Source organism: Setaria viridis, chromosome 8 (assembly GCF_005286985.2).
Source record: "Setaria viridis chromosome 8, Setaria_viridis_v4.0, whole genome shotgun sequence".
NCBI classification, from domain to species: Eukaryota; Viridiplantae; Streptophyta; class Magnoliopsida; order Poales; family Poaceae; genus Setaria; species Setaria viridis.
In genome coordinates this window covers 41,048,364-41,066,660 of record NC_048270.2, presented here as the reverse complement: position 1 = coordinate 41,066,660, position 18,297 = coordinate 41,048,364, and the positions used below count along the sequence as shown (strand labels likewise).

At 50.3% G+C, this 18,297-nt stretch overlaps 1 protein-coding gene across 1 annotated transcript; it reads right to left on the bottom strand.

Moving 5' to 3' along the window:
- Positions 1-14,349: 14,349 nt before the first annotated feature.
- On the bottom strand, positions 14,350-17,062 carry LOC117834110 (uncharacterized). Its single transcript, XM_034713725.2, has 2 exons — positions 15,592-17,062; positions 14,350-14,644 (listed from the first exon to the last, which is right to left on the bottom strand). Exons 1-2 carry the CDS (start codon positions 16,941-16,943, stop codon positions 14,533-14,535), a joined length of 1,464 nt encoding a protein of 487 aa, XP_034569616.1. The 5' UTR covers positions 16,944-17,062; the 3' UTR covers positions 14,350-14,532.
- Between the last annotated feature and the right edge of the window lie 1,235 nt (positions 17,063-18,297).

Genomic DNA, 18,297 nt, shown 5'->3' with positions numbered 1-18,297 from the left:
GCGCGGTCAGATTTGGTCCGTTCGATCTGGATCGAACGGCCGGCGGTGAACACACGCACAGGCTCGCTGCGAACCGTCGATTCGAGATCGATCGGCAGTCGCACGCGACGCTGGCGTAAGCAGTGGCGAGCGGCGGCGGGAGGCGGCTCGCGGCGGAGATGAGGTGGCGGCTCTGGGGCTCGGTTTGGAGTGCAGGTTGCACGGGAAGGACGTGGGGGATACGGCGAACTCGTTTGAGCCCTCGGGGAGAGCCAAGAGGTGGCGGAGTTCACCTTACGACAATGAGCTTGCGACACTGAAGAGGCTCGGGTGGCTAGGGTTTGAGGCGCTGGCTTGGTGGTTGAGGCCGGGGGGGGGCTTGTATAGGGGCGGAGGCGGGCGAGGTCGAGGCGGATGCGGAGAGGGGGCGGCGGCACAAGAAAAGGAAGGAGGCGCGCAGGATAGAAGGCTCGGGAGGAAAAAGAAAGGAAGGTGGAAGGAGGGGCTGACCGATGGGTCCCATCTGGCGGCGACTGAGGGAGCGGCGCGGTGCTAGCGGGGCCGGCGGACGCAGCCGAGCCGAATAGAGGGAGCTAGGCCGAAACGAAAAAGAGCTGGGCTAGAAGAGTTGGCGGGCTGGGCTGCGAGAGGAGAAAGGGAAATGCAGTCCGAGAGAAAAGAAAAGGAAAAAACATTTTTGCAAAAGAGATTTGAGTTTAGAATATGAATTTGAAATTTGAATTTGATCAAACACAATCAATCAAAATAATGCTCCAGCATGCAATGCACAATAAACTCCTATGGTGAGTTAATTTAATTAGAGAAAATGCAAATTTAAATGCCTAGAAATTTAAATGAGAACCTAATTGAGCAATTTTTAGTGAATTTGAATTCTTTAAATTTTGGGTGTTACATCGGCCTTGTTGGCTTTTCTCCAGTTGTTTGCTCTGTCGCCTCTTTCTTGCGCATTCTTTGTAGTCTTCTCTTTTGAGTGTGAGATAAGCCCGAGGGACACCACCTCGGCTGTGGGGATTTTGAACTCTCCTTGCTGTCTTTCTTCTCAACTTTATAAGCAACAGTTGCACTTTTGACCAGATTATTGCTAGCAACAATCGGTCTTTGCACTGAACCATAATCTAGGTATGTAGGAGAGTACTGAATGATGTATGGCTGCATATATAATCTACCATAACCTAAATGTGAATAGTAGTAAGGATATGACCAAGACCATGATGTAGCCGGTCCAAAACATGAATATGACGTAGCAGCATAATTTACTTGAGATTCACAAGCACAAGGTTTATTTTTATATCTTGATGAAGGTTTTGATTTTTCACCTTTATCTGGCCAACTCCTTTGTTTCTGGTTGGCCCCTTCTTTTTCATACTTGACCAACGGATCCTTGAAGGTCGGCTTTGCCTTGTTCCTCAAATCAAACTTGACTCCACTGTTCCTAGATGGACCGGTTAGACCAGATCTGGGACCGGTCAGACCGATTGGCACAGGACGGACGCTTTTGCTTGTCCCCCGAGCGTTGAAGCCTTCAATGTACCTTGAGGGGCCTTCTCCAACAACTTCTCCTGCACCTCTATCACCTCTAGAGCCGTAGGTCTTTCCTCTCCAATGACAATATTCTTTCCATTGGCCTTGTCAGATTGATGGGGCCAAATTAACACCTTTGGATTTTTCAATTCAAGAGTATGAACCGGAAAAGGATTATGGTCAACTTGCATATCATGAAAAACCAAACAACCCTCATTAATGGCTGATTGTATTTGCCGGTGAAACACATTACAATCGTTAGTTGCATGAGAATGAGAATTATACCATTTGCAATAAGCACGCTTCGTCAATTCCTCAAGTGGTGTCATAGTATGAGTTATTCTAATCTTCCCAAGTGTATGCAACTCATCAAAAAGTCTACTGCACTTGGCTACATCAAAAGTGAATTTCATATCTTCTTATTGATTCTTACAGCTTGAGAGAAGCTCTAAAACTAGATTTATCATTATGTGACCATACAAATTCAACAGTTAAAACATCATTGCCTTCATCATCAGAATTACCTTGGCTTTTGCAAGAGGAGCGGCGGAGGTGGCGGGGCGGGACGGCCACGGTGGGGCGGAGGGGGGTGGAGGTGGATCTGATGGAGGAGGAGGTGGCGGGGGGAGGGGGGAAGGTGGTGGGAGGTGGATCTGGTGGAGGAGGCAGCGGGGGTTGAGGAGGATACAAGTATTCGTAATGGCAGAGCGCATACAATGCATTGAGACAAGTATGCATTGAGGGGGATTGTTAAAATATGCAATGCATACTTGGAACATTCTAGAAGATTGTGGTGATCTCAAGAGACTAACTTTGCCATGTATAGGTATAAGATCATGGCAAAGTAAGAAGGTTCTAAGAAATTGAAGAGAATGCATGAGCCATAGTTGCCATGTTTCATGGTGAAGTGTAGAATACTCTAGAACTAGATATTTTAGCATGGTAGAAATATAAGAAACTAGATAAGGATGAGGAGGGTTCTAGAGTTAGGATATTTTGTATTGAAGAGTGTGGAAGTTGCCACATGGCAATACCACAATGATCATGAGCACCTATAAATAGAGGTGGTCCCCTCCCTCCTAGCCATACCATGGATAGAGTGGCATGTGAGCCATAGGTGAAGAGATGACAAGGTTGCTATGTAGTATAGTGGTGTCATGATAGGGTAGCCACATAAAGAGTGTTGTATCAAGTTGTGAGTATGTGAATAAAAGATTTGAGTTCCCTTATAGAGAGTTAGTCTCCTGTGTTGGTGTCGATGTGAAGGTCTCCTTAGAATAGTGTGGGTATAAGGTCCACAGAAGAAGTGGTGTCACACCACTTTGGTGCCACTTCTAGGCAGTTGGTGTCAAGATTTGGGCGCCGAGTTCTCAACATTTTATAACACAAACACAACCAAAAGCGCTTGTGTATTGAATAAGGTTTCTCAAACACAGGTCTGCCGTACATGTGCGGCTGTGGAGATGTAAGGGCGTCTTCAATCTGATAGATCAATTCTTCAAAAGGTTGTTAACCATGTAGCAAATTACTCCTTTAGCTTAGGCTAGTGCTTCAGCTTCTGCATTGCTCTCTCCTCATTTATCCTTTTGCATCGTTCTCTTCTCCTTATCCTTCTGCATCGTTTCACTTAGTTTCCGACTACACGAAAGAGAGCACTAGTTAGCTCATCTCTCCATTCCGTCTACTCATAACTACCATCTATTTTTTTACCTATGTATAATTAACAAATCAAGCAATTGCATCTTCATGTTTATTTGAGGAAAAACATTGCGACTAAAAACTACTTAGGCCTTATCGAGATGCAACCATATTACTTTGACATTAGTATATGCTTCAGTTTCTTAACTATCTCAGTATTACCAGCAGGCTTCACCAACGGCATATGGCAGCTCAGTTTGGAAAGCCGCCTTTCTGTTTAAGAGAAATGGATGCAGCAACCCAACAAGTTGCCTAAAGTTGCCTATCATGAACACCATTCTTAGGAGCATGACTGACTATTTCTCAGTGTCATGGTCAATCTCAAGATTACTGACAAGGTTTATTCTGTGTGTAGACATTTTGTAATGCTACCAGGAGCTATTGTATAACTTCAATTAATAGTGCAGGTTCCCTAGTCCCTATTGTAGTAAATTGATTTATGAATTAATGTGCTAAAAGAACAAACAAATGCCTTACCAGAAGAAACAGTATGACAATCAAGCTGTTTTGTTGGAAAAAAGAATAAAGGTGCTACTAACATAAGGGTCGCAAATCGTTTTTATTTGGGTTGCTGTGGTTTTTGGTTTGGATCACAAACAAGTGGTATAGGCGTACTGACTGATCCAGAACACATAAATTGGAGACATGGTTTAATAAACTCTGAACTGACAGCACTTATGTTGGCCCTCTTACAAAATATGCATAGTGTTGCATTGGCTTCAATTAAGCCATTGTAAGATAAAGTTACAGTCTGCACAGTCCAATTTAGCTGATAAAACTATTCATATCATCAAAGCACTGTTAACACATTGGCTAGTCATTTAACTTAGCATGGAAATCGCGGTGATGCCTCAGTATATGCTAAACACCTAGCCACTTAACGATCATCATGTTCTCTCATGTTTTGGAATGTACCCTAGATTCTGCTCAACAGCACAATATAACTAGTTTTAAGACTGCAAAGCGATACAAGCAAGAAGCAACTGCAGAGGTAACATGCACTGAATAATAAGGGGATACAGTAGTACCTTGTGATGGCATCCTCAGCCAAGTAAGAGGAGAACTTTGTGGGGATAAAGGAGTGACCAAAGAAAGTATTCCTGCGGTCCTTTTCAGAGGGAGGTCCTTCTTCTTCTTCTTCATTGATATAGATGGCGCTAGACTGCAGGACCTTGTTCCTCATGTTGACCTCAACCATCCATGAAAGGTTGCGGTCATTTTCCTTGAGCAGGAAACAGATGACATCTGGATCAACCAAGCTCACCACAGGGAAACTCGGCCGCACCCGTGGAAGGCAGGTCTTGGCAGCATTGCAAAACCCGAAGAACTCATCGGCTCCCACGATGGTGTCCACATCCTTCCTCCAGCTGCCTTGGTTAATGTCAACCAACGTCCATGTTATGATGGTGAATTCATCATCAGGAGGAGGATATTTGGTAAGGATGCAGATGAGCTTAATGATGCCAGCATCAGTGACGCAGACACGCCGAAACGGGTCACGTGCGCCTGGGTCGATGTAGAGGCGGCGAGACTTGAGAGCCTGAGAAGGCAGCCGGACGTAGTGGAGCTGCTGCTGAATCGGGCTGCTCTGGCTGTCAGCGAGGACATCAATGAGTAGGATGCCCTGGTAGTAGTCAACCCAGCACAAGGATCTGCCGATGGGGACGACAACATCAGTCCTCCACGAGTAGAGATCGATCTTCATCTCAGGAGGGATCTGCAGCCTGTTAACACTCCATTTCAGCGGAATGCCTGCAGGAGGCGGATGGTGCAGCAAGCAGAGGTCGACCTCCTGGTCGTAACGGTACGTGAGGTCTCCCACAGTGAACTCCTCATTGTCGCCATGGCAGAGGAGGCCCATGTTTTCGTTGAACATGATGCGCTGCTGCTGGCGCCGGTACGGTTGGAAGTACTTGTCAAACAGGGGGTCGGTTCTGCCGCCGTCGAAGCAAGGTGGAAGCGCAGTCGATCAGGGACGGCGGCGGCGGCGATGAGGAGGAGGAGGAGGAGGAGCGGAGTAGACCAGGTAGTCGACGGGGAAGGAGGGGATGTCGATCCAGCACGTGGAATCCTCGAAGGGGACGGACATCCGGAAGAGGATGGAGTTGCGGTGGGCGGCGATGGCCGCGGGCTCCGCAAAGCCACGGATCTTGGGCCTCCCCGCCCAATGGAGGTAGAGGCGGGACACCGCGGGGGGCCCGGCGATCCGGAGGGAGGCGCGGACTTGCCGGCCGGCGCAGTCCTCGGCGAGCGAGGAGGCGGTGGCGTCCCCTTCGACGACCCCGCGCCGCCTCCTGCTGAGGTGGACGAAGCGATCCAGGATCAGCCAGCTGCCGTCGCCCGCCGCCGGGGGAGGAGGCTCCATCCTGCCCGGGGCGCGCGGCGGCGGAGAGGCGGCGGGCTTCGTCAGCTCCGTGCCGGCACACCGTGTCGGAGAGGGGGGTGGCTTCCTCCTCTCTCTGCGGCCGTTCTTCCTCTGCCTCCGGCGGGCCTGCTCCATGCCGCCGCAGCAGGAGAAGCCTTCCAATGGCGGCAGGGTTAGGGTTTCGATGTGATGAGGCGGCGTGCCGGCCGCGGAGGAAGGGGATCACAAGCTGTCTCCACCGTACCACACGCGAAATGGCCTCTTTGTCCCTCCTGACCTCACTTCTGCAATTATTGGGTCAGAAAAGTCAAAATCAATTTAAATCCATTCGTGCATTTCATGTTTAATTTGATTGAAATTATGAAATAAGATAGACTTAGTGTTAGAAAAGTATTCTTCAACGTGAAATCTACTTATATGATTTTTTTACGACAAAAACAAATGTTTTAAGAGTTTTCGATTGCCAAACCCTCTCATTTTTTATTGAAACTTGACCAAAAAATTAAAGTCAATTACTTGTGAGTTGACACACCCAATGGAGCTACTGTTGGGTGTCTAAAAATCTAAAGTAGAGTTGTGCTAATCTCCAGAACAATAAGTATTTTGACAACCACAATATTCATATGTGTATATTATGAAGAAAGATATAGGACGCAACATTCTAACGTTTAGAAATTACTACCTCGGTATTAAAATATTTGTCATCGTTGACTTTTGATCACAGCGTTTGGCCATTTATCTTATTAAAGAGTTATGTATTTATTTTGTTTGTGGCTTACTTTACCATTGTAGGTATTTTAAGCATGACCTACGGGTCCATAGACCCGGAGTCCCCAACGGGACTGATTCCCCGCAATACTTAGCCCAGCGAAGGGCATGGCAACAACGCCTACTTGGGCTGGCCCGACTGCACATATCCAGGATAAGGCCCAGGCCTGGCCTCTCCAACCAGGAGGCTCGGCCGGCTCCTCGACCTGAGGGAGCTAAGCAGGGGGGGACCACAGTCCGATCCTGCTCGGGTCTCCCGACTAGAGTTCTCCCGAGTGAGCTCTCCCAACTGAGTTCTCCCAACCAAGGACTCGCCATACCATCCGCACCAGCCCATCCTGACCAACTCGATCAGGGACGGATGGGACACCTGACCAGGGGTGCCTGCCAAGCATGGCCCCGAGAGCAGGTGGGATGGATATCGAGGCAGCACTTGGGGTCAACTCTCCGTACGCTAATCCATACCGTGCCACGCCTTGGCCCTACGCACGACTGCACAGTGGTGCCATAAACCTACCCACTATGTCATGATGCACTGACAAGGAGAACAGGGACCAAGGACGGAGGCCATACCATATCCGCCAACGCAGGATTCGACAAGACTAGGGAGCACCACACACTCACTTTCTCTTTCTCCCCCGTCGTCCCCTTGTGTTATAAAAGGGGATGGACCCCCCTATTTCTATAGGTTACGTTCCATTCCAAGCCTCATTCCGCGCACTTCAAAACCATCGGACTTGCGCTTCCTCACACACCTAGCTCACGTCTAGCCTCCTGCCACTCGCTTTCACATAGAAGAGAACAAGCCTAGGACTCAGGCACCCCATCTCCTCCTCTTGTCGTTTGTAGCCCCACTGCAAACTTTGAGCACCTGGGCTTAGGAATAAAGTCGACGACCGACCCCCCCAATTGGACGTAAGGCATGTTGCCCGAACCAATATAAATCATGTGTCATTGCATGCTAGGCCACATCCAATCACAACGCGATGGTAAAACTACACATATTTTTTTGTCGATCAGATTCCGCACCGACAGTTGGTGCCGTCCATGGGGAAGATGCTGTCGCGTTCGCGATTTTTTAGGTAATCGGATGGCCCACCTTTCTGCCACCATTGGGATGGCAAGCTCGAGTGATTTGATTCACTTTGGCTCACTGGAGTTCCCTGCACCCCTGCGCAATCGGCAGTGGGTACCTCCTGTCTTCGCGCTAGCTCAGGCCTTCCGCTTTGGAAGCTTAGAGTTTGTTGCCGATCATCTAGGCACACTCCGCCTCCTCAAGGAGGCGCCCACCCCAACGTCCTTGGGAGCAACGGCATGTATCGTTGTTTGCGAGCCGCTCAACGAGCTAGACGTGGGAGCGCCCGCGCTCCACCTCGAATCCTCGTTGGGTCCGCACCCCACGGTGTGGGACGTCGATCTCACCATGTTTTCGCTCATTTACACCTTTCGCCAGCTCTCCGGAGGGGCTCCATTATCACCACCTTGTTCGCCGCGCGGTTGGCTCCCCTTCAGTCTCACGTCCCCCGTGGACACGTTCGCTCGAGGGATCAGGAGATGCATGCCCTCACCCCCACTCGCCTACAAGTTTGTGGGAATGGCGGACTACGCTCCCACTTGTTTCCAGGACCTCCGTGGCAAGGAGGTTTAGAGTGATGGCTCCAGCATTGGTAACATTGTGGTGCTAGACCCCTCACCGTCGCACGAATGTGCCGTAGTGGACGCCTCGGAACAGCCAGAGGATGTAGTGGAGTCTGTTGGCACACACACTCCACCGGACCACCGGGCGGAGGCCCTGGCGTAGGCGTAGGCGTACGGAGAACCCGCTGCCGCCATCGCCGGCGCACCTATCGCATCATCTAGAACCGCACAACCACAATGCGGGAAGCGACACTCAGAGCTGCACCCGATAGGTGCGGCGCAACATCCTTGCTGCCGGGAATGATCCCCCACAGTTCGCTCGGGCTGGCCAGAACATCACCAGTCATGAATTATCAGTAATGTATTTGGGGCCGAAAAACTGGAAAGCAACATCCCCTGCTGCAGGAATGAATACTAGATTGACATAATGTTGAGAATTCGACGTCCAAACACCAACTCCTTAGAAGTGGCACCAAAGTAGTGTAACGCCAAGTGGCACCATTGAGAAATGGGTGTCCAAACACTGACTCCCTAGAAGTGGCACCAAAGTAGTGTGACACCACTTCTTCTGTGAATCTTATACCCACACTACTCTGAGGAGGCCTTCGCACCGACACCAACACTACAAGGGAACCCAAATGTTTTATTCACCGAATGACACCAACTTGATACAATACTCACTCTTACAATCTTTATGTGGCTACCCTACCATACACCACTACACTACATGGCAACATTACCATCTCTTCACCTATGGCTCACATGCCACTCTATGCTATGGTATGGCTAGGAGGGAGGGGAGCACCTCTATGTATAGGTGCTCATGATCATTGTGGTGTTGCCATGTGGCAACTTCCACACTTCCATATAAAATATCCTAACTCTAGAACCCTCCTCATCCTTATCTATTTTTTTATATTCTACCATGCTAAAATATATAGTTCTAGAGTATTCTACACTTCACCATGAAGCATGGCAACTATGACTCATGCATTCTCTCCAATTTTCTAGAACTTTCTTACCTTGCCATTTATCGTATCCTTATACATGAAAAATTTAGTCTCTTGATATCTCCACAATCTTCTAGAATGTTCCAATTATGCATTGCATATTTCAACACATAATCTTCCTAATATGCTTAACTAGCCCGCTGTGGCTGTCAAATAGTAAGTCCGCTCTGCTCTGCATAGTCTTAAAACTATTATATTGTTATGCTTAGGACCCTCTAGTGTACATGTTAATACAAGAAGAGAACATGATGGTAGTTAATGGCTAGGCGATTACCATATCCACGCATTGCCGAGATATCTATGCTGAGTTAAATGACTAGCCAATCTGTTGACAAACTATAATCCAATCTGCTAAACATTGTCATGGTTTAAAACCAATGCAACTCTATGCTGTAAGAGAGCAACAGAAATGCTGTTCCGCTGAGACTTTGCTTGACCATAGCTCTAGAATTTATGTTTAGCCCTTTTTTTATAATTCCGGATCACACAGTAGGCCTATAATGATTGTTTGGGATCTGCGGTCATCCTCTACCTCAAGCATATTGATAATGGCCCTGTAACGATGACAAGGTTGGTCATCTGACCTGGCTACAGGGATCGGAGTGATCATTGTTGGGATACGAGGTAGGCTACGCTAGCATAAAATAAAAATTTTCTACTGTATAAACCAGGAAAACTGTCGTATATGGATCATGGGATTACCACTAGACGCGCAGATGCGGAAGTTGATGAAACGCGTCGGGGCAGTGTAGTCGATCACGCGTCGACGTCTAGCAGCTCCTCGTGCAGCAGCTCGTCCACGCAGCGACGTCCTCCTTGTGCCGCGGCTCATCCACGTGGTGCAGCGGTTCGTCAAGCTCCTCATTGGCTCGTCCTCTCGTGCGGCGGCTCGTCCAAGTGGTGCAGATGCAATACCTCCAAGGTGGTGTGCGGGGAGGAAGCGTCACAAGCCAGACTGCTAGGTTCGCGAGTGCAACAAGGCGAGGGCGTGGGAGGCGCGACAGCTGCTCATGCGAAAGGGATTGATCGCGTGAAACCCTAAGCCGTCCCCACCCCTCAATATATAGGGGTCCCTGACAAGCCTCTAGGTCCAAGGCCCATTAATATTCCTAAACCAGGTCCAATTCGGATCATATATGAATTGGGCTTCCAACCCCTTAAGTGTGTGACGCTATAGGTTCGGATACACATAGACATGGCGTGAGTACTCCTACTCGACCAATAGTTGGTAGCGGCCTCTAGCAAGACGTGCCAACTCCTATACGCACACAAAGATCATATCAGACGAACCATCACAGCATCACGTACATGCTAGTCCATTTGCCTCACGATATTTGGTCTACCTCCAAGCCGACCTCTCTTTCTTGATCCTGTGATTTGAAATCCCTTTCTAGGTTAACTCTTAACCTTACATAGCATGACCATGCATTTCCAGATTCGATCACTTGAGGGGCCCAGAGACATCTCTCTCAAGTAGAGAGGGGCAAATTCCATCTTGACTGACCATGCCTCACAGCATGCTTCTTGACAAACCCGAAAGCTACCTTTATAACTACCCAATTACGGTGTAGCGTTTGATAGCCCCTAAGTAAGTCGATCCACATCTTGAGTACATGCGACAATCTCAGGTCCAAAGACAAAGCGTACACGCTGTGTAAAGAGAGAACCATGTAACTCGTGTTTGGGTCAGTCCTAGCACATGTCTCTACATGTGCCTACATTATTAGTTTGACATCTCCATATCCATGACTTGTGAAACATATTCATCAACTAATACATGTACTAGTCTAATATTCATGTGTCCTCACATGAACTCCGACTAGGGACAACTTTAGAATAACCATACAAGTAAAGATTTTCACATACAATTCAAGTAGCCTTTAATGGATATTGAACGAACACAATATATATAAATCATGGATACAGTGGAATATCATCATCTCTATGATTTCAACTAGGGCATATCTCCAACAACCATGACCTTCTCCAGGGCAATAGGTCAGGATGGATGCAGCCCACAGTAACCTTGAACTCCTTAGGAGTAGCCTTGGACTCCGTTTTCGGGGCCAAAGCAATGATGTTGCTGGAGGAACCAAGGATCTCTTACGCTGTGCTCTGCAGCCACAAATGGGTACGAATACTGACTAGAGCAACAAAGCTAGAAGTCCATAAACGCCGTGCTAGCCAAGGCCTCACGTGCCATAACTTGAAGACGAGCCTAAGCCCACTCTGAGGGACCGGGGAGAGCAACACCTGGAGCATAGCAATCGATTCTTTGAATATGATTAGAAAATCCTCAAGGTAGTGCGGATACACCAAGAATGACCCAGGTTCAACATCGAAGTGTGATTCCAAGTATGCTTTGACATACGACGAGGAGGCACCAGGGCGTGAGCCAGCGAACACGGTGACAAGGGCCCTCTCGAGCACCACCTCATTAGCTTCAACCTCCAAAGTGTGGGGGATCACGCAAAGTTCGACCCGAGGCCACCTTCTCAAGTGACCCGGCGGAGGAGCTGGCAGGGGAACAACTGAAGCAGAGGCGAAGTCAGGACACGAGGGTGTCAGGGCCACCGACGAAGGAGGCGGAGAGGGGGTGGGCCACTTAGCATTAGAGTCCGTGGCCATGGACCCTGACCGTGAGTGACCCTCGTTGGAGGAGCCCCCCTCCCTCCCCCCTCCGTGCTCGGCGCCAGTGTGGGGGATGGCCGTCATGGAGACCATCTCCTGCACCAGCTGATGGGGAGGCGGCACCCTTGGCGCAACTTGATGTGGAGCAAGACCCCCAACATGACCGGGCACCCCCTGCTGTGGAGGAGCAGCCCGGCGACCCCTTGCTAAAGATGGGGCTAGGGGCAATCCTCCGCCTGGTGGCCTAGCACGTGGCACTGGAAGTAGCAAGCCGCGCGGGGGCAACGAGCCGTCACATGATCCCTCACAAAAGCAGTTGAAGCACTTGCCAATGAGGTCCATTGGCACTAGGCGGCGAGGGCACAGTGAACGTGACGACCTCCTCTTCCATGGCCTCACGACCTCCCAACCATCCTCATCAATGACAGCCACAGCATGTGTAGGAGAGCCACACCAGGCATCCGCCATGAAACTCGAAGGCACTGGAGGGGGAGGCGGCAGGGGGATGGTCGAAGAAGGGGAGCGGGGACAACTCGGGCTAGAAAGGCGCCGCCTTGGAGGTGCCTGCCCCCACCCAGCTTGGCAGAGGCGGCGGGGAGATGTGGGCCACCCGCGCATTGGAGGAGGAGGGGGCGCCAACCGTCGCCTTGCCGAGGGACGAAGAACGACCAGGGAGCTCCACTGGCGGGTGGCCGACACGCCGCAGGAGGGTGGGGGATGGGGAAGGTGTCCGCTCGGGGATAGGGTGCCTTTGGTTGAGCTTTTCAACCTGCTTTTACTTTTGCAAAAGCCAAAAGCCAACCAAAGGGCTTAAAAGCTCTATGTGCTTTTGCCCAAAAGCTACTTTTGCTCCAATACAAAATCAAAAGTACCTTCCCCATGCTTTCAAGTGCTTTTGGGGTAAATAATTACCCACCTGCCACTGATTAGGAAGATAACGGTTCATCCCCTCCTCCCTAATCTATTTTTTCTCCCGACTCGCAGAGACCCGTCCGCTCCTCCCCGCATCAGTGCGCCTCCGTTGCCGGTCCGCCGCCCCCGGACGGCCGTCGCTCGCCGCCCCCAGCCCCCCGCCCCTGGACGGCCTGCCGTGAAGCACAGAAAGCACCTTTCCAGCTTGCCCCGAAGCAGAAAGCCCGCACCTCTCCCCTCCCCAGAACCCTCGTCAATTCGCCGGCGACCTCCACCTCGCTTCGCCCGGCACCACCGATGGGAGAGCTCCCGCAGCCAGCGTCGATGGTCGCCGTCCTCTCGAGCGATGCCCTCTTCCCCTTCATCCTCCGGTGCCTCTCCCCTGCCGACCTCATCCGCGCCGCGCTCGCCTGCTACGGCTTGTGCCGGGCCGCCTCCCTCGACGCCGCCCACGACGGTGACTGCAGCTGGCGCGCGATGCCGCACTCCGAGGAGGTCATTATCGGCTTCGACCCCTTTCTGTTCGACCGCAACTGCGTGCACGCCACCGGGAACATCTACTGGCACATCTGCAACTCCAGCCGCCTGCTCAGGCTGGACCCTCGCACGCTCGAGTTCTCATTCCTGTTGGCGCCGGCCGAGTTGGGGAGGCACTTCAAGAAGTACCGTATAGGGGAAATGCCAGGGAACGGACGGCTGTGCATCGCCACTGCTGAGGAGGAGCAGCTGCAGCTCTGGGTGCGTGGGGATGCCATTGGAAACGACAATGGTTGGGTGCGGCAGAGGCAGATGGACTTGCTGGCTCTGTCTATTTGCTATTGCAGGTTTCACTCTATGTCTAACAATACCCAGTTTAACAATTCATATGCTTAACTCCAAATGACAGTACTTATTATACTGAACAGGTTTATAGCTGTAGCTTGGATGCGATGCTATTAAACAATGCTTATGTTTGCATTTGAATGTTTGTTTCTGATGAGAATCACTTGCTGATACAATGTAGGCTATGAGTAAACTATATTGATTTGTTTGGACTTGTCAGCATGGTTCAAACTTGTTAGGACGAGGAAATGTTGTGACAGTATCTATAGGCAGATTTACATGCAAATAAACATGAGCAATTGATTTCAATATTTGGATTGTTTTCAATTTGGGACTACTTTCTTTTTAATTCACTACGTTGGTGGATATATGCTTTGAATATTGTTTTGATTCACTAAGTTGTTGGATATTGTTCTATTAATACGGACCAATAACTTTGGTGGATCAAGAATATATAAAATTTATTTTTTTACTTTCTAAAATAGTCATTTATATGCGAATGAGTGAACACATTATTTTGTTATGATCAATTTGCATACAAACACACCCACATACCTGTAGGGGGCATTACAGGTATTTCTTAAACAGCCTACAGTTCACAGCTGCTCTAACCAAACGGTCTTCTGCTTTTCCCACAGCAGCTTTCTCGCAGCTGCTTTTCTACAACCCACAACTCACAACAACTTTTCCAAAAGCCACAGTCCAACCAAACACATGGGGCCGGGTTGGTGGCCGCCGGCTGGGAGGGGGGGTTTGGATGGCAGGACCGGAGTGGTCACCGACGTGGGGAGCGGCTCTCGCAATATAGGCTATGCACTTGCTGGTCAATCACTTCAAAACTGAGCCTTCTGTACATTCCATAATTCAAAATTGAAACTGCATTAATCTAATAACCACTTCAGATGGGTAATGCATTCGCATAGCCTCCAGAAAATCTCCATGGAGAATGAATGTGGAAGACAACCATAGCCAACTGCTCGCTCACATGCTACAGCTGATAAATTAGTAGTTCTTAAACAGCAAGCACCACCATAATTCAAAGTCGATCACACCAAACACAAGCCATTGGCAATAATATACTACTCGAAATAATTGTAAGGCAATAGTTTGTGTCTTCAATCAGTCCGGCGGCAGATAACTTCCTCGACTGTCACCACCAAGCAATGCTCAAGCACGGCATTTGGCTGCCTTTGATTCTGCTTGCTCCACTTCCAACTGACTCTTCTTTTGCGCCACCCTGCGCTGCTTTTCCTTCTGCATCATTTCACTTAGTTCCCGACTGCACGAAAAGAAGAAATAGTCACAAGGCAAATCCCACAATGCAACTAGTTCCCTATCACATGAAAAAGAAAAAGGTAGACAACAAGCACTAGTTCATTACTAGTAATATATAACGGGATGTATCTTTCTGAGATGGCTGCCTGCTGGGTTCTTGTGGCCGGTTAATCAGATAGAGATCTGATTCAGCTGCCGTTTATTTGCTTGGTGGATTATTCACCGCAGAAGAAAATAGTTCGGCATAATTTATCACATAGATTTAGACAATATAATTCTAACTTAGCAGGGGGGCATAAGTATACCAATGCAAGTACACTCAAACTGCTTAATGATGATATGGGAGTGTTTCGACAATCTAAGAGCAGCTAGCATCCAACTGAGAAAACGATAAATTTTCAATCCTAGAGGCTAAAAATTACTTGAGGGGCAACATTCAGGCCTTGTTTAGTTGGCCAAATTAGGAGGTGCCAAATTACTGTGCTGCCACTGTAGCACACTGTAGCGTTTCGTTTGTATTTGTGAATTATTGTCCAAATATTGACTAATTAGGCTCAAAAGATTCGTCTCGCAAAGTACAACAAAACTGTGCAATTAGTTTTTAATTTCATCTACATTTACTACTCCATGCCATGCATGTACTGCAAGTTTGATGTGATGGGGAATCTTCTTTTTGCATAGTGCCAAAGTTAGGAGTTGGGGGTGAAGTAAACAAGGGCTCAATCCTAGAGGACATACATACAATGTACAATACCAATATGCTAATCGCCTACACTACATCCCATCGTGTCCTCTTCATGCTTCAAAATGTACAAAAAAATGCACTAGAGGCTGCTAAACACGATAAATTTAGTAAAAATAGTTTAAAATTAAACTGGAAGTGTACAAATGATAAGCCACAATAAGGCATAAACAAATGGCACAATGCAAGTAAAGAAGATGTAAAGTTACCTTTTGATGGCATCCATGCCCAGGTAATCGGAGAGTCCGCTAGGGATGAAGGAGTGTCCATCAAAGACGATCCTGCGAGCCCTAGGCCTGTCAGTGGTGCACCCTTCTTCCTCTTCATTGATATAGATGGCGGATGACTTGAGCATCTTGTTCCCCATGTCGACTTCAATTATCCAGTAAGTGGTGTGGTCCTCCTTCAACAGGAAGCAGAATTCATCTGGATTTACCAAGCTAACCAGAGGAAACATAGGCTTCACCTGTGGAAGGCTCTGGCCATTGTAAAGACCCCAGAACTCGGCTGCCTCCATGGTGTGATCTCTGCACCATTGCCCACTTCGGTAGAAGTTAGGCAATGTCCACGACCTTATTGTGAAAGGAGATCGCGCTCGGTTGGCTTTACGGGTGGTAACGCAGACGAGCTTGAGCGTGAAATCAGCAGTGACGCAGACACATCGAGCTCTGTCAGGGCAGTCTCCATCGGGATGTGGGCGGCGGTCAGATTGCAAAGCTTCATCAGGCAGCGGGATGTAATGGAGCAGCTGATCTGTGGTGCTCTTGACGCTGGCACGGAGGACGTCAACAACAAGTATGCCCTGGTAGTTGTCAACCCAGCACAAGAAGCGTCCATTAAGGGGGATGATGGCGTCAGTGATCCAACGGCGAACACTGGGGCCTTTGGGTATCCGCACCTTCTTAATCATCCAGTCTGCTTCTTCTTCTTCTTCAGTGTTCTTGTGCGAGGCAGAAGCAGGAAGAGCATGGTGGTGCAGCAGGCAGAGCTCGCCTTCCAGGCCGAAGTTGGTGAAATCCACGACCGTGAACCCGCCTTCGCTGCCGTGGCACAGGAGGCCGATATGGTCCTCCGCTATGATTCTCTGCTGCCAGCGCCGGTACGGCTTGAAGTAAATGTCCTCATCGGGGGTGCTGACGCCACCGATGAAACAAGTGCGAAGCCGATGGAGCGACGGAGGAGACGAGAAGGCCGAGTAGACGAACATGTCGATGGGGAAGTTGCCGGTGTCCTTGCAGGACATTGGATCCTCCAGGGGCACTATAGCCCTGAAGAGGATGGAGTGGTTGTGGGCGGCGATCACGCTTGGCTCCCGCAGGCGGCCTCCGAACTCCGGCCTGCTCGGCCAGTCGAGGTACAGGCGGGACACCGCGGGAGAGTCGGCGAGCCGGAGGGAGGCGCGGATGGGCCTGTCGGTGCAGGTGTAGGAGATCTCCGACGCCGTGCCGTCCGCTTCGTCCTCCACGTCCCGGTCGGTGCGGTGGATGAAGCGGTCGAGGATTTGCCAGGAGGGGCGGGCGGGAGCCCACAGGAAGGAAGGGGATCTAGGGTTGGGATCCATGGAGTTGGGATCTAGGGTTCCTCTCGCCGGCGGCGGCGGCTGCTGTGGGCGGCCACCCACCGTATCCGCCGCTCCCCCTCAGCTATATTACCATCGTATCCTTTGCTTCGAGACAGAGACGTCAGACGTATTCAACGCAAATTCTTATGGTTCTGTTCAAATTCGGACCCACGACAGGTTAAAATTGGTGTGTTCCCTTTGAATTGAGTGTGTACTTTTCTACGTTTGAGGATTAGAGCAACGTCAAGCTTGTTGATGAGCCTGGCAAGCAGGTGTGCAGCCAATGAGGGCCTGCCACGTAGGACATGCGAAGCTTCTGCGCTTTTGTTGCCGAATGCCACCAGTGGTGGTGTATGCTAGCTTACGATAGTTGCGTGCTCTAGCGACGAAAACGGACGGATAAAATCCTGTTTCTGCCCGTCCGTCACTACGGGAAATCTCTAATTTGCCGAGTGTATTTTTATTTGCCGAGTGTATTCCTTCGAGCACTCGGCAAAGAGCTATTTGCCGAGTGTTTTGCGAAAAACACTCGGCAAAGTAACGACACTTAGTAAATTAAGGCTTTGCCGAGTGTTTTATTTTTAGCGCTCGGCAAACAAAAGGTTTACCGAGTGTTTTATTTTTTACACTCGGCAACAAGTTTTTTTCTCCCAAAAAAATGAAAAAAAAAACTTTGCCAAGTGCCCTAATCGGGGACACTCGGCAAACCTGAAAAAAATCCTACGTCTTGATTTACCGAGACCCACTCCGCACCCCCCGAGCCCCACTCCGCACCCCCGCCCCCCCCTGCCTCCCCCTTTGAGGCCCCCCGTCTCCTCCGACCTCCCCTCCCTGCCCCCTCCCTCCTCTCCCTGCCCTCCGCGCCGGCGGCCAACCCTCCTCCCCTCCCCTGTCCCTCCCTCTCCGGTGCATTTCCTCCCCTCCCCTCCCCTCTATCTCCCTCCCCGGCGCACCTCCTCCCCTCCCCTCTCCCTCCCCCAGCCGGATTTGGCGCGGGGCGGTGACGGGGGCGGGTCGAGGTGGCGGCGGGTCATGGCGGCTGGTGGGGGCGGGGCGTGGCAGTCGGATCTGGTGCCCCTCCCTCCCCTTCTTCCCCGGCCGGGCGCCCTTCTTCCCCGGATCCGGTGCCCTTCTTCCTCGGATCTGGCACCCTTCTTCTTCCCTGGATCTGGCGCCCTTCTTCTTCCTTAGATCCGGCAGGGAGGGGGGGCGTGGCAGCGGCGGGGGCGGGTCGAGGCGGCCGGCGCGGGCGGGTCGTGCGGCAGCGGGGCATGGCGGCGGCGGTGTGTGCGGTGTGTGGTGGCGGTGGTGGTGGCGGCGGCCGGTGTGTGCGGTGTGTGGTGGCGGTGGTGGT

What these genes read in the sequence shown, in the direction of transcription:
- LOC117834110 (XM_034713725.2), bottom strand. Translation starts at nt 16,943, where the DNA reads ATGGATCCCAACCCTAGATCCCCTTCCTTCCTGTGGGCTCCCGCCCGC. An exon ending in GGCATGGATGCCATCAAAAG is followed by an intron (nt 14,645 to 15,591) that starts GTAACTTTACAT and finishes CTTTTCGTGCAG; the next exon opens with TCGGGAACTAAGTGAAATGA.